This window comes from Gavia stellata, chromosome 2, assembly GCF_030936135.1.
Source record: "Gavia stellata isolate bGavSte3 chromosome 2, bGavSte3.hap2, whole genome shotgun sequence".
NCBI lineage: Eukaryota > Metazoa > Chordata > Aves > Gaviiformes > Gaviidae > Gavia > Gavia stellata.
Genome location: NC_082595.1, coordinates 29665709 through 29680016, shown reverse-complemented (window position 1 = coordinate 29680016; position 14308 = coordinate 29665709). Strand labels below are relative to the sequence as shown.

General features: G+C 41.7%; 1 protein-coding gene across 1 annotated transcript in view; it reads right to left on the bottom strand.

Annotated features, from left to right (window-relative positions):
- Positions 1 to 14045, bottom strand: part of TARBP1 (TAR (HIV-1) RNA binding protein 1) — a 39601-nt gene extending 25556 nt beyond the window's left edge. The window contains exons 1-13 of the mRNA XM_059835084.1: positions 13205 to 14045; positions 12871 to 12968; positions 11922 to 11991; positions 10896 to 11044; positions 9721 to 9773; positions 7795 to 7892; positions 6400 to 6535; positions 5211 to 5307; positions 4258 to 4347; positions 2434 to 2572; positions 2355 to 2357; positions 614 to 710; positions 145 to 320 (exon numbers count right to left, since the gene is read on the bottom strand). Of these exons, the coding sequence (XP_059691067.1) occupies positions 145 to 320; positions 614 to 710; positions 2355 to 2357; positions 2434 to 2572; positions 4258 to 4347; positions 5211 to 5307; positions 6400 to 6535; positions 7795 to 7892; positions 9721 to 9773; positions 10896 to 11044; positions 11922 to 11991; positions 12871 to 12968; positions 13205 to 14045 (2047 nt within the window). The remainder of the gene's footprint in view (positions 1 to 144; positions 321 to 613; positions 711 to 2354; positions 2358 to 2433; positions 2573 to 4257; positions 4348 to 5210; positions 5308 to 6399; positions 6536 to 7794; positions 7893 to 9720; positions 9774 to 10895; positions 11045 to 11921; positions 11992 to 12870; positions 12969 to 13204) is intronic.
- Positions 14046 to 14308: the final 263 nt, after the last annotated feature.

Sequence of the window (14308 nt, the reverse complement as noted above, 5' to 3'; positions counted from 1 at the left end):
ACAGATAAGCCAGATTGTCAACTTTTACATTTACCACTTCTAGGCTAGTAATAATTTCACAATATAGCCTTAAAACATTAAGTACCTTAGTTTTAGTTAGACTACAATTAATATAAGACACAGTATACTGAAGATATCACTAACCATCTTGTGTATTGGAACATTTTAAGGAACGGGTCTGCAATAACTTCAAGAGAAGCTGTAGGCTTTTATCTGTTTTCAGTGTTGGTATGTAAGCATTACTGCCAAGTTTCATCAAGACATCCAGAAGAGGGTTCAAGAAAGCCTCTAGTTCAATCCATTCTATGTTGCTTTTTCCACTACACAAAAACAAAAATTAAAAACAAAGTCTTCTTCTGAGTAACTGCCTTAAGTGCTGAAGTCACTTATGGAAATAAATAGGACACGTTTCCAAGTCACTTAAGTATCTTTAGAAATGTTACCCAGTATATTTGCAGGAAGAGTTGGACAAGGTCTAAGGAATGATCAGACTGACCAAAAGTCTACAGAGAAAAATGGACAACTTCCTGACTTGATCAGGCTTCTACCGGGTCCTTCAGAAGTAGGGGGGTTGAAAAAGAGAGAAATGTAAAATAAGATATTTCATACTTACCTGTATTTATTCCTCATCTGCTCCACGTCTGCAGCCAACAGAACCACTGTTGCAACAAGCTTAGCTTCAAACCAGTCAGGCATAAAGCAATTTTCTCCTGATTAAAGATATTTTAAGTTTTCCATGGTATTTAAAAAGTACCTTCATATTAATTTTTAAACCTTCCATCTTTATGACTTATTAAAATAAATTTGTAGTATAAAAACCAATTAATGCTAACAAGAATATTACTACTAATTTTTTGCATTCTTTTATCTAGATACAAACTAAACTCAAACACAATTGCTGTTCCTCTACACCTCAAACAGGCTAATCTCATTGGCTGAAGTCAATTTTAGGCAATGTGTTGTATTAGGTAGTAGCATATATTATGTAACAGCTCCCAATAGGCTTTTCTATTGCTTTTAAAAATACATTAGCATATTCAAATGAAGTTAACCAAGAACATAATTCCACTATGCTTAGTCAGAAACATCAGCTGTGATTTTGACCAGCTAAAAGTTGTATGAAGAACTAAAACTATTCTGTCAAAAGAAAACAAAAAACTAACTGAAGTTTCTCTTTTCACCAATCTTCTATGCAGGACCACATCATCATACTTATACAATTGTTTCTTAAATAGTACTACATAAGCTGGTTGTAGGGTTTTTTGACTGGTATGCTTTTGGCTTTAGGAATTTAGAAAGCAAACCACACTTTGGAGGTCAAAGCAGCTGGACATGGTTGATTTTTTTTTTCCTCCACAGAGCTGCTTATAAGCTAAGATTCAAATCAAACCAGGAAATTACAAACATAACTTTTTGTAAGTGAAACACAGATGTTTGCCATGGAATTACAGATAATATAGACTAGGGACTAAACAAACATTTCAGGAAGGAGAGAAGATCTGCCAAAATTTTTAGCAAAGCATTTACTTTGGAATATCAATGGACAAAATTTGCTTGAAACTTTTCTAACCATAAGACAATCAAGTGAAGTTTCCCGGGCTGCAGGAAGCTTCTGAAGCTATTTAACATTAGCAAATTCTGACCTAGCTTTTATATCTCCTATAGGTATAATATTTTAGAAGTGTTTGACTTTTGACATTATAAAACTACATAAAATTTGCTATGATTGCAGTACTTAAGTAGCAAATAAATGAGTTCTACACAAATCTAAAGTATTCAAGAAGTCAATTTGCCATTCCTTTCAATATATCTGAAAGAAAATTCTGCACTGAAGTTATAGTCATTTAAAATGTAGCAGTGAACAAAGAAGTCCCTTCAGAATTTGTATGCCGTATCAGTATGTAGATAAAGAACCTTCTTTGGTTATAACATGTGGCAGCTCATCCGCTGCAAGCGGTCCAAGATCAAAAGAACATCACTGCGCAGGAAGGTGTGTAATGAGCTGCCGAACTGCGTAACTATACAGCATCTCTCTCCATAAATATACTCCATCATTTTACAAACCTCTGCTAATAAAGGCCACAGAACCTGTATCTATTTACATGCCCCTGTGCTTTCTCCTCTGCCCTCATACTCCTGTATTTTCAGGTACCACTAAAAAAAGTTACAAAAGAAATCCAATGGACAAGCATCAGTGCAGCATTAAAATCGAATATTAAGGCTTAACTTCAATTAATACTGAAGGACTGCATTTTATGAAAGAAAACTGGAATTAGAAAATAAAGTTCAAACTTCAGAATCATCTATACCACTAATTAGGCAGAATTTGAATAGGTAAAATATAAAAAACCAACCAGCTCTTCTAAAATCTTTGTAATTTTTTGTTGAAATTATCTTCAAAAATCTTTCTATATTAATAAACATTTGACTTACTTTCAGACGCTGGCGTCTTAAGATACTCTTCCACAAGACTGCGTACATATTGACATAATGATGATGTCTCTTGATGTTCAAAATCAGAGGTTATCGACTTTCTGAAGCATCTGTCATTCACTCGTAACCAACTGCAAAGCTAAATTAAAACCAGTATGTTACTATTTAACCATAACTGCCAGTTCTGTACAGACATTACCAATATAACAGTTCACTAAAGCACTGTTAAATCCACACTGTGAGAAGTATCAACTGCAGCTGCCTTGAGGCTTAGCAGACTATTCCCCTCTAATTAATATAGCAAAAGGTTCTTCCAGAGAGTAATTCAGAGCACCCAAAAAGAGATTACTTGTACCAATATAAGAAAAAACCCAGCTCTTAAAAATAAGCAAGACTGGTAAAATTCCCCTTATGTCAAAAGGGGCTTCCTACAGCCAAGTGTTATCTAGTTAAGAGCTGCATTTTTTTTTTTAACTTTTATGCCAAAAATCAACAGCATACAGAGCAAGAGGACACTATGCAAAAAGTCATTTATCAGTATACTGCTGTACAACTAACCAAAGTTATGGTTATGTTATCAGTTGGCTCCAGTGTATCCTATATATAAAACGATTTCTTCTTTAAGGCTTTTTCGTAGCATTTTGCATCTTGCAAAGACATAAAACATATATCCGCTGGAAATTTAAAATTTACAATCTCATTCTACATGGTAGGCACACTTCTCCCTTTGAGATTACCCTGTTATTTCCTGCCAGCGCTGGGCTCAACCAAACAACATGCAAATCAGAGGCAGCTCTTACACAATTTTTTTGGCCCATATACTGGCCCATTCAGAGAGTCTCAGGATCCACATTATCTTGAACAGTAATTTCAGGACAAAAAGGAGAAACATGCACCATACTAGCAGATTATCCCTCTAAAGACAGAACAAACTTACGAAGTAGTGGTTTTTTCCATCAAATGAAATTTTACAACAGAGTTGAGGAGAAATGAGAAGGAAGTAGCCAATAAGAGAGTATGTATCATATACAGAAGTAACTGTCTGTAGAATCCAACAAGCAAGAGCAGCTTCAGCTGAGGATGTTACATCCACCTGGTATCCTTATTAAAAGTAGAGAGGGAAGCTCAAGTTGTGGCTCTGCTGATTCCATAAGATGCCCTGCTTCAGACTCTCTCCATGAAGTTAGCAACCATGCAGAGGAATGAGCATGGATCCCTGATGGGAGAGATTACAGATACTAGTACAGGCTTACCAACGGTGATTTTAGTTCCTACAACCTTGGCAAAGGATGCAGAAGACTAGGACTGTGACAAACACACAGAAGTCTCTTAAAGGACCAGTATTCAGGGACCAAAAGTCTGAGTAAGACCTGATTCTGATTTGCATTTCAATATGGTTACACCCAACAGCTGCAATACTAAGATGAACTCTAGGAAACACAATGAACTGGGCATACAGGCTCTGAAGCAGTTCAAAAAACCCTCTGCCTCAAGAAAGAGCTTTTTCTGCACAATTGAGAATTTCTGCATGAAGAAAGAGTCATATTTTTCTTCCCACCCACCTTACCTTCAACCACCTTAGAATTCTTCCATTTTGAGTCTGCTGAACAATTTGTTTAGGGTTAACATTAACGCCTCTATAGCACTGAAATCACAGCTTTCAAGTGAAACATAAATCCATCAGGACTCCACATCCAGAGATTCCAGAATGCAGCAATACAAAAGTAGCTAACTAGTTAAGTATTAAATTAGCAATAATAAATCATGTGTCTGTATAGGTATTAAAAAATTTCTGATGAACACAAAACCAGCTTCAGTTCTCACCTCTATCCATAACACAGTATCTCTCCTTAGGGACTCCTCTGGTCTAAGGGACAGAAGAAAGCTTGCAACTTCTGGGAGGGACACTTTCTCCTGAAGAAATTAATCAAGATACAATAGTTACCAACATAATATACAACAGATAACATCTATATAACCACTCAAGAAGTTTGCTGTCATCTGGCAAAGTTTCAAAAAAAAGAAACTGATTTTTCCTTTCCATGGCACAGACTCATTTTTGCCTCTTTGGAACCAACTTATCTTTACCAAGGACCATAATTTAATTTTCCCTAGTATTAAAATCTATCTGAAAGTTAATGAATGTCTAGAAGAATAGTGCTATTCACTGATGACACCTTTTAAATGAATGTGCATAAATGAGTAAGAGTCACTGATAAGTACTATTTCTGTATTTCCAAAAGGAAATTCTGCTCAGACAAGTTTATAGCCATAACACACAACATGGATGACAGTCTACTTACAACGTGCCTGCTTTCTAGATAAGACAACCAAAATATTAATACTTTGACTACTGAATAATTAAGGTCTTGCTATTTCAACATTAATGGTAGTTTTAGCATTCTGGTATCATGAATACTTTTATTTTCTTAGAAACTAAATGGACTTTTCTGAAATACCTATCTGTTAAAACCTGAGTTTATACAGTGGATATCGTAATAGGATACTATTCCGTATCTACTGCATGAAAACCCTACATGAAAACATCAACTAGTAAGAGGTTATGAAAAAAAATACATCTTATGAAAACCACAAGTTAACAGAAGCATACCCATACTTACACAGCACAATTTTTTTTAGTTGCTAAAAAAATTGCAAATCCAGCAAAATCAGTTGTTCCACATTGTATTTAGCGATTTTTTGAATATTGTTTACCCTGTAAAAGTGTTAGTGTATTTCTATTACACCAGAAAATAAAAAAACAAAACCAAACTCACGACATCTGTCAAATGCATAGCTGTCTGAAGAAGATAGCACTGAGCAGCTCCACGCAACAAAATCTGATGTGTAATCATAGTACACTGGAGGACATCTCTGCAAAGAGGAAAAAACCCACACTTTTCTGCGCAGAAAACACACACTTAGGAATTTTAAACATTTTCTTGTATTTGCTAATTATTAACCATTTTCAATGTATTAGTAGAATATGTTTGTTAAATGTGATCTAAGTATAACACAATCACTGCCTGATCAGACAGCATACAATCCAGAACCAAGACTACTGCTATATGTACTTTCAAAAACTGATATTAAAACTTGGATAAGCATATACCTGACAAGCTAAAAAGCATGGGGGGGGGGGAGGGGGGAGCAAAACAAAACCAAAACTAAAGGAACAATCCCCATGATCACATCAGTTCAAACTGATAATTTAATATTTGCATTTCTATCTGTAACAAATATAGAAATAAAATGGTTGCCATCAAATTCTCACTATAGCACAAGACTGAAAGAAACCTTCAATGCCCTTTTATCAGCAGATGTGTGTCTGACTTTCTTTTTTTGCCCCTTTTTTTTTGTACATTACTTTTATCCAATATTCCTTCAGCCACCAGTAAGATTTTACTTCAAAGCTCAAATCTGATTAAACTGGGATAATTACTGATTTTTAGTGGCTCTAGGAAGTGAAAGCAGATACTTAGGAAACATCAGTGTGATTAAGGACAATACATATGCCAAGAACTTGTGCCTAGCCTTTTATTTACAAGTCTTTCAGTTTTCAGTTTTGTGGGCTGCCCCCTGATCTAGCCTCAACTGCCATTAAGCAAGGTTTTAATGTAATTAGAAGTAAAGGAAGAAGTTTCATATGTATCAGTTAGGAAATATGATATTTATCAGTTAGGAAGTATGGAAGACCAGGGAAAAAATGATGCCAAAAAAGAAGCGACGACAAAGGACTGAAATGCAAAAAACTCATCCTTAAGTTGCACAGATATATAAATACATGGGTCCTTAAATTGCTTTCCTCTCTGAATTAGACATAAGGGAGAGAGAACCTTCCATGCCCATGCACAACCATCACATCCTCCCAGAAGTAACAAACATCAATTAAATTCTGGCTCTCCAGATATAAAGAAATGTGCTGAACAAGATGTCTGTAAAAACACAATGCAGTGTACATTTTACCTTAAAGCATGAAGCCCTTCAATCCCCAGTACTTTACACGCAGGGATACATGCCAGAGCCATAGAAAGAAACAAAATGGGAACAGCACACCAATGCCTACTTGTCATCTTCTGAATAAATTTTAACAGGAAACTACCTTAAAAGTAAACAAAACAAACAATCCAGAGTCATTTCTTGTTCTTCGACAGATTTAAATGACACAGACCCCAGCAGGACAGCGTTATGATAATTTCTGAAAATTAAATGAAAGACAACAGAATAATTTCCTAATAATTTCAATGAAAAAAGTACATTCCAAAGAATTCTGTCAGTAAGGTAATATGACAAGGCGATAACCAGAAATAAGCCTAATTTTGGCTTTGGTGATCTGCACTAATCACCATATTCAGTAATGGAATTTTAACTCTGATCATTTCGAGGACTAGACAATGCCTTTTTTAAGCTGCTACTCAGCCCGTGTGATGGCAGACCAAAGTAGATGGCATTCAACCACTTTAATGGATGCTGGCCTGGCCAAAGCAAGCCTCAACAAGACACCACAGCTACAATTTGTAGAAGCAGGTCACCCAGTCTCAGGGCTGCTAATCACAGACCCTCCATTTTGTGACAAAATATATGCCTTGGGACAGGGCAGAGAAACAAGGCATCTATGGCATTACAAACATATAAGGTGTTTCCTACCAGAATATGTACCTGTAGATACAGGGTACTGAACAGAGATGGTTCTACCCTTATTTAATCCAATTAGACCAGATATTAAATTCTGGTCTGTCGAAGGTTGCTCCTTCTTTTCAGCCTACGCTAACATCAAAATTTGGAACAATCTCAGAAATCTTCCCCCATCCAACCCCACAAGAAAAGTATCCTTTTTCAGCTTCTGCCTCAGCACTTGGACTGGCTCTTTTGAATGCCTAACTACACAGGTTGTGACTAAAAAAAGTCTGGCAGATAGGTTAAAAAAACCAAAACAAACCCAAACAAAAAAACCTACACCAAGACCCCCCAAAGCCCCCCCCAAAAACAAACAAAAGAATAGTTCTAAAGATTTTGCACAGCACAGTTATTATCTACGCTGACAAATAAAGAAAAAAGAATCTGCAAATACTGTTCACCTTCTGAGCTTAGGAGTTTGTTTTTTTTAATAAAAAAAGTCAGTCTGCTTCAGTTTGCCCCTAAAACAATTTTGTAGCTTAATACTGCAGCATCCCTCAAAGCCTCTGAAGACCTCTCTCTTGTCTGGAAACTCCACTGCCACAAGGAGAACCACTCCTTTTTTCTCTGAAGTAATGTAGAAAAATAGTGGTAAATATTTTTACATGAGATTTGGAAAATGGGTCCGTAGTTTTTATTTGGTTTCTTTATTTAAAAGAAGATAACTGTGAAAGTGAAACATACCTTTTTCTTCCTCTGGCAGAAGCATGAGATAAGTAGCCAAAAACTTCTGTAGCCTCGTTCCCAAAGGAGGACAGGCTCCTATTAACTGACCTGGTGTCCTGTTGGGTTTTAAAACATGAAATACACAACTGGCATATTAACAGCTACAAGTGGGATTGCCCCTAAACAAAAACAAAGTGCAGTTCAGTGGTTAAATCACTGCAGAGACTGCTCCAACAGGTCACAGAGATGGAGTGCATAAGCTTGCGTCCTCCACTTAGCCCAGTATTCCAACAGCACCCAGAAAACACACAGAAGATGGGGACGGTCACAGCAGCATGACTCTCCCTGGCCACCTACAAGGACATGGCGGCAGCACACTCTGGCATTCAAGTGCAGCCTCAAGTCAAGATACTCAGGACTGAGAGCATCTTACATTGAGCCCACAGTAGGAAACAGCATTGCCAGTTCAGCCCCGTACCCGCACCCACAGAATGCCACAGGCCTCTGGGAGCGGGTTGCCAAGGCCCACAGGACAGTATCAGTGGCAGGCAGTGGGGATGCGACCAGTCTGATCTGAAGAACAGCAGAGACAAAGTACCTACACAAGTGTGCTAGGGAGCAAGGATTTCTCCCTGGAACAGGTTATAAAGTCAGTATAAACAAAACTGCTGACCAGCACAGAAGGTTTTAACTAAAGACACCAAGAAACACTCCATGAGACCCACAGAGACAACCTGCATCCTACCAGAAGTCTCAGGATCCTGGCTATGAAGGATTAGTATCAGACAGTCACAAGATTTTAGTTTTCTCTCATATAGCTTGACATTAACTGCAACAACTTTGTATATTCTTGGTATACTCAAAACGTGCACCCTCCTCTACATATGCCAACATGTTTCACCAGAAATACAGAAGCTAAGAGAGATGATTATGAAGCATCAACCCAACAGAGCTCTAACATCCACACCAAAACACTCAGCACCTGCTTCAACTTCTGACTTCCTATCAGCACATGCCCATGCAAATCATACTGCAGCCAGCTGAGATGAGAAACACGTAACAGCTGCAGGAGCCCAAAGAGCTCACATTTGTCCCGTCATGTTTAGATGAAACAACCTATTTTTGACTATGCTTTATCCAGCTATCCAGAGCCACCAAATCCAAACTTACCACCAGTTTGGTGAGTGATAGTCACATTCCCCTCCCTAAAAGTGCATAAATAGCTAGTGTCAACTTTTCTAGCTGCCTAACAAGGTCAGCCAGTCAAGGCTACTCGAGCATTGTTCTGAACAGAGTTTGAGATTGCTAGCTGAAGCATCCAAGCCATTTCATCTGGAGTAATGCTGAGCACGTAAAGCGCATTCATACTCTCCATGCAACTATCACAAAGGACTGAATGCCATCAGTACACTGAATGTACAGCAACTGGCAACTCCTCAAACTTTTATCTATTCTTTATATATTTACATCAAGGGAAGCCACTGTCATCTGTCGACCTCAAATAGTCTCCTGTGAAAAAGTATTAATTTCCCAAAAGATAATCAGGTACTGCCAAAAAACCACTTCTATCAGTTATGACGTGGCAACAATTCAAGCAGCCCCTTCTTTCTTTGTGGTAAGAAAATGAGAAGATAAAAAAAATACTTCACCGACTTATGAATTTATCATATCTCATTTCATTTCCAAATTAATATTTCAACACCAGGCGTTAAATAGGACCTTGAGGCATCCCTATGTTGCTATTACTAGGGTAAAATTGAACCCACTTCATCTTACTCACAGCCACCCACCTTTCCTGAAAAACTCTTTACGTGTCAGAGTTTAGCAACACCGTTTTTTTGTTTTCCTTTATCCAAGATTTTACCCACATACTCTAACCAGTATTATTAGAATACATTTCCCATAATCGATACATTAAAAAAAAAAAAAAAATCAGTGGCTTACCTGCTATAGAGAGAACTTTCTGAGAGGGCATCCATTAACGGTCCAATAATGAACTGATAAAAGGAAACAAGAATGACTAAATGTACACTTGCAAGGCGCTGTTACATAAAGGCTAACTAGCATTATTTCACCAGACTTTAAAAGGACAGAGTCAGAAATTAGAACACACTCATGCTAGTAGTAACTAGTAGGAGCAAAAAGAGGCAGAAACTAAAGAGAAGGGGAAGCAGGAGAATAAACAAGGAAAGCCATTTTTTCACTAGGTACATTTCACAGAGCATTGTGAAAGGTGCAGGCAAATATGAAATCCTTTCAGGAGATGGCTGGAGAAAAGATATTTAAACATGAAATAAAAGAAAGACTAGGGGCCAACACAAGGAGGAAGGTTTGGGGTGTGTTTTAAGGTTGACTGGATTTCAAGTTAGTCATCAAGAGGCTGACTTAATTTGTATAAATCAGAAATGTTAACCTCTGAGGACAACGCTCCTATAAAGGAGAGAAGGAAGAAATAATAGTATAAAATAGATCATTCCTTACTAAGGCATAGGCTGGTTGGGGTGTCAATCTACATACGATACCAATAAATTTAAAAAATTAAGAACTTTAAACTTAGAATATTTCTTCCCACATATGGAGTATTTTGAAGTGTGGCTTTTAATAGGCTACAGTAATACACTGATTATACTACAGAGACATTCGCCTCCTCACAGGGTTATCTAGCAATGGATCTTCAAAGTCCATCCTTGAGTAGGAGACACTACGCACAGACTTGAAGTCTGTTGACCAGGTTTATCCAAGACTCTGTTCAATCAATTAGTATTGATTAATAATTTTGTAGAGGTTCAGGGGCTCTGAAAAATCTGAAGCATCAATCATTCCCCTGAGAACGCCACTTCTGGTAACAAATTTCAATAAATTGGGAGCTAACACTAATTAGAGAGCATTAGTTTGAAATATGGGAATGAATGCACTCAAAAACACATCCCCTCTAGCCTGGCCATTTTTCAATTATGTATTTGATGCCACTTACAAATATTGCTATCACTTGCACAGGTAAAGAAGAGGGTACTTTTATAGAATGTGTTTAAGTCCAACACTACTGAGACAATTAGCGTTAAGATACATTACAAATCAGAGTATCTGTATGTTCTGGCAAGTAATAGTAACACCCTTACCTCTGAAAAACCAAGTGAATTTGGAAGATGCTTTGTTTCATAAAGCTCCAGAAAATGAAGAATACCTTCCTTTGTCAATGTTTTATTCTCGCTCTCAAACATTCGTTTATAGATGCACATGTGCCATGATGGGTGAAACAACCAACAGCCTGTTACAAAAGCAAATTCTTCTAAACTGACACAGAAATGACAGTGACACATTTACATACTAACACCCAACATACTGACATTCTGGACAACATCGTAGTCAATTCACATGACATTTCAAAAAGATGATTATAGCTATTAGATTTATAGAAGTACCCTGCTGAATCTACAATACGAAAAAAAGAAATATTTATTAGCATGGGTTTCAAAACCTACCCTCTGAATTTTAGTAGTTACAAATTAAAATGACTAACAAATGCAAAACCCACGTCCTTTGTCCTGCAACTCTCCTCATCTCAACATTATATTCACCTGCAACACTTTCACATGAACAGTCTTCCCACTTCGCAAACCTCTGAACTTTAACTTCTAACATCTTGCACTACCTAATTAGACGTGTTCTGTTTTGCCCTACAAAAGATGACATTACATCCTTCACCATGCTGTCTTCGGCACTCAGTTTATTTCTTCTCCCCCCACTTCCAATGAGGGAGTTGTGCTGGTAACTTGGCCTATATGACTCACCCCAAGAATCTCTGGCTTTGTTTTATTTTCACATTAGCTTAAGTACAGCAAAACATAGTGAAAAAGGACCATTTCAGTTGGGTTTGCTGACAGAGAAAATATTTCATGATAACATAGTAAGCAATAAGCACATGCCAGGATTTCTTCTTGTTGCATCTCGGAGCAGAGCAGCACTACCTGTGCATGTTTGCCAAGCAACCTATGCACACAGCAGAGCCATAAAAACTGGAATAACCACCCAGAAAACAGCTGAGAAACAAAACATAACAAAAAGCTGCTACTAAAACAGTAAAGAAAAAAGTGTGACTTAACTGCCTAATATTTATGAAATGTTTCAGAAAAGTTACATCTTACCTTTTTCCCCTGATATAGCATGCTCATACAAACTGTTTAGTTTTGGTAATACTGGCTTTATGACATGGATCTGAAATGCAAATCAGATGTAAAGTAAGTAAACAGTTTCTATCTCAAACCTAAAGAACTGGCACTTAGTCATGGGTAAGAATTTACTATCAACAGTGTTAATACAATAATTGACAATACAACTGCATTTTAATAAACCTGCAACGCCTCCGCAACTGATCCCGGCACTTGGTATGTAACACTCAATCATAGGTTAGCACTGAAGAAAACCTGGTACTTCTATGCTACTGCATCCTAAGAACAATACTTCCTAATAACCAACCATTCTATTCATCAAAAGTATAATAAAACAGCACAAATTTCTAAAATGAAACATTTTGGTAAATACTATTTCTCTCAGTTACAAGGCAATTATGCACAAAGAAAATAACTACAAAGAGGTACTCATGACTAATAGTTAACACTGCAGTACCACACAACTATGGAAGTCTGAAGTCAACAGGAATCTTCCTGCCAAGTACACTGGATGCTGAGTCGAACTCAGTAATTCTCATTCAAGGCCACAAGTGCTTTGCTACACAGATGTAGTCCTCCCACTACTGAAAAGAGGTTATTAAGTTGCAACAGCCTGATTTTCACGAGGAAACAGGTTACCCGTGGCCTTGCAATAAGCTGCAATCCCGGTTTTTCTTTCTTAGTTCAATCCACTGCTTTAACCAGAATTATTCCAAAGACAGAGTTTTGAGTGTATTCCAAACGAATTACGCATGCTGTATTTTAAACATTTAGAATTAGAAAGATTCCTGTTAATGCTTACTTAGATACCCTCAATCACCAAAACTGGAAATACTTTACCCAACAGAAGTATTTACAGTACACGTGCCGCAAGTGACGCACGACACAGAAATTGTGACAAGCGCAGGTTTTACGGCGCTCCTACCTGGTTTCCTTCCAAAGTTTCCATTATCAAAAGGTAAGTTTCCCAAAACTGCAGCAGTTCCTCACTCCTCCCCGCAGACCACCAGAACAGGCTGGATTCTAACAGAAACAGGAGAGGTCTCTCCCCGCCGCCCAGCGCGGGTGGAGCCGCGCTCCCCGCCCCTGCGCTCCCCGCCCCTGCGCTCCCCGCCCCTGCGCTCCCCGCCCCTGCGCTCCCCGCCCCTGCGCTCCCCGCCCCTGCGCTCCCCGCCCCTGCGCTCCCCGCCCCTGCGCTCCCCGCCCCTGCGCTCCCCGCCCCTGCGCTCCCCGCCCCTGCGCTCCCCGCCCCGCCCTACCGTCTCCGCCGTCCGTGGGGCAGCGCAGCTCGGCGCGCTGCCCGCCGCTGAGGTCCAGGGCCCGCTTCAGCAGGTAGCGGGCCCGCTTCCGGCACAGCCCGTCCCGCTCGGTCAGACCCTCCTGCACCACCCGCCAGAACCGGGGGCACAGCCGCGCGTCCAGCCCCGGCCCCGGCGGGCCCCGCGGCAGCAGCGCGTCGGCCAGGGCGCTCAGCGCCAGCAGCGCCCGCCCGGCCCGCGGCGGCCCGCCGGCGCCCAGCAGCCCCTCCCAGACGCGCCGCAGGGCCGCCCCGTTGCCGCCCAGCGCCGGCAGCAGCCGCCCGGCCACCAGCGCCGCCGCCGCCTCGCCCTCGCCCTCCTCCCGCACCAGCGCCAGCGCCGCCGCCACGCAGCGCGCCACCAGCGCCGGCTCCTCCAGCCGCGGCGCCGCCGCCACCAGCGCCTCCACCGCCGCCTCCGCGCCCGCCGCGCCGCCCGCCGCCAGCTCCGCCAGGGCGTCGCGCGCCAGGCGCGCCGCCAGCGGCGCCCCGCACAGCTGCACGCAGTGCCGCAGCGCCCCCCGCGCCGCCCGCGCCAGCCGCAGCCGCTCCCCGCACCCCGCCGCCGCCGCCCCCTCCCCGCCGCGCAGCAGCGGCCGGCACCGCTCCAGCGCCACCTCCCAGGCGGCCCGCCGCAGCGCCTCGGCCTCGCCCGGCGGCGGCAGGCCGCCCGCCGCCAGGCGCTGGAGCAGGAGGCGCAGCGCCTCCGCGCGCTCGGCGGAGAGCGGCGCGCAGAAGGCCCGCAGCAGCGCGCAGGGGTCCCCGCCACGGGCCAGCAGCGCGTCGGCCAGCACCACCTCCATCCTGCGGGGGGCGAGGGAGGGGGAGCGCCGCGCCTGCGCAGGCGGGGGCGGGCGGGGCCCGGCCGGCCCGCGGGCGGCCAACGGCGGCGCCTGGGCCCTTGAGCGGCGGCGGCGGGAGGCGAGGCCGACGCCTCAGGCGCGGCGCCGCCACCCGGTGGGGTGTGGGACGGCCGGGGGGCCGGGCAGATCCCGTGGGTCGGTCGGAGAAGTCGCGCGAGCGTTATGGCTGCCGTGCAGGGGCCGGGGAGAGAGCGCCTGGAAAG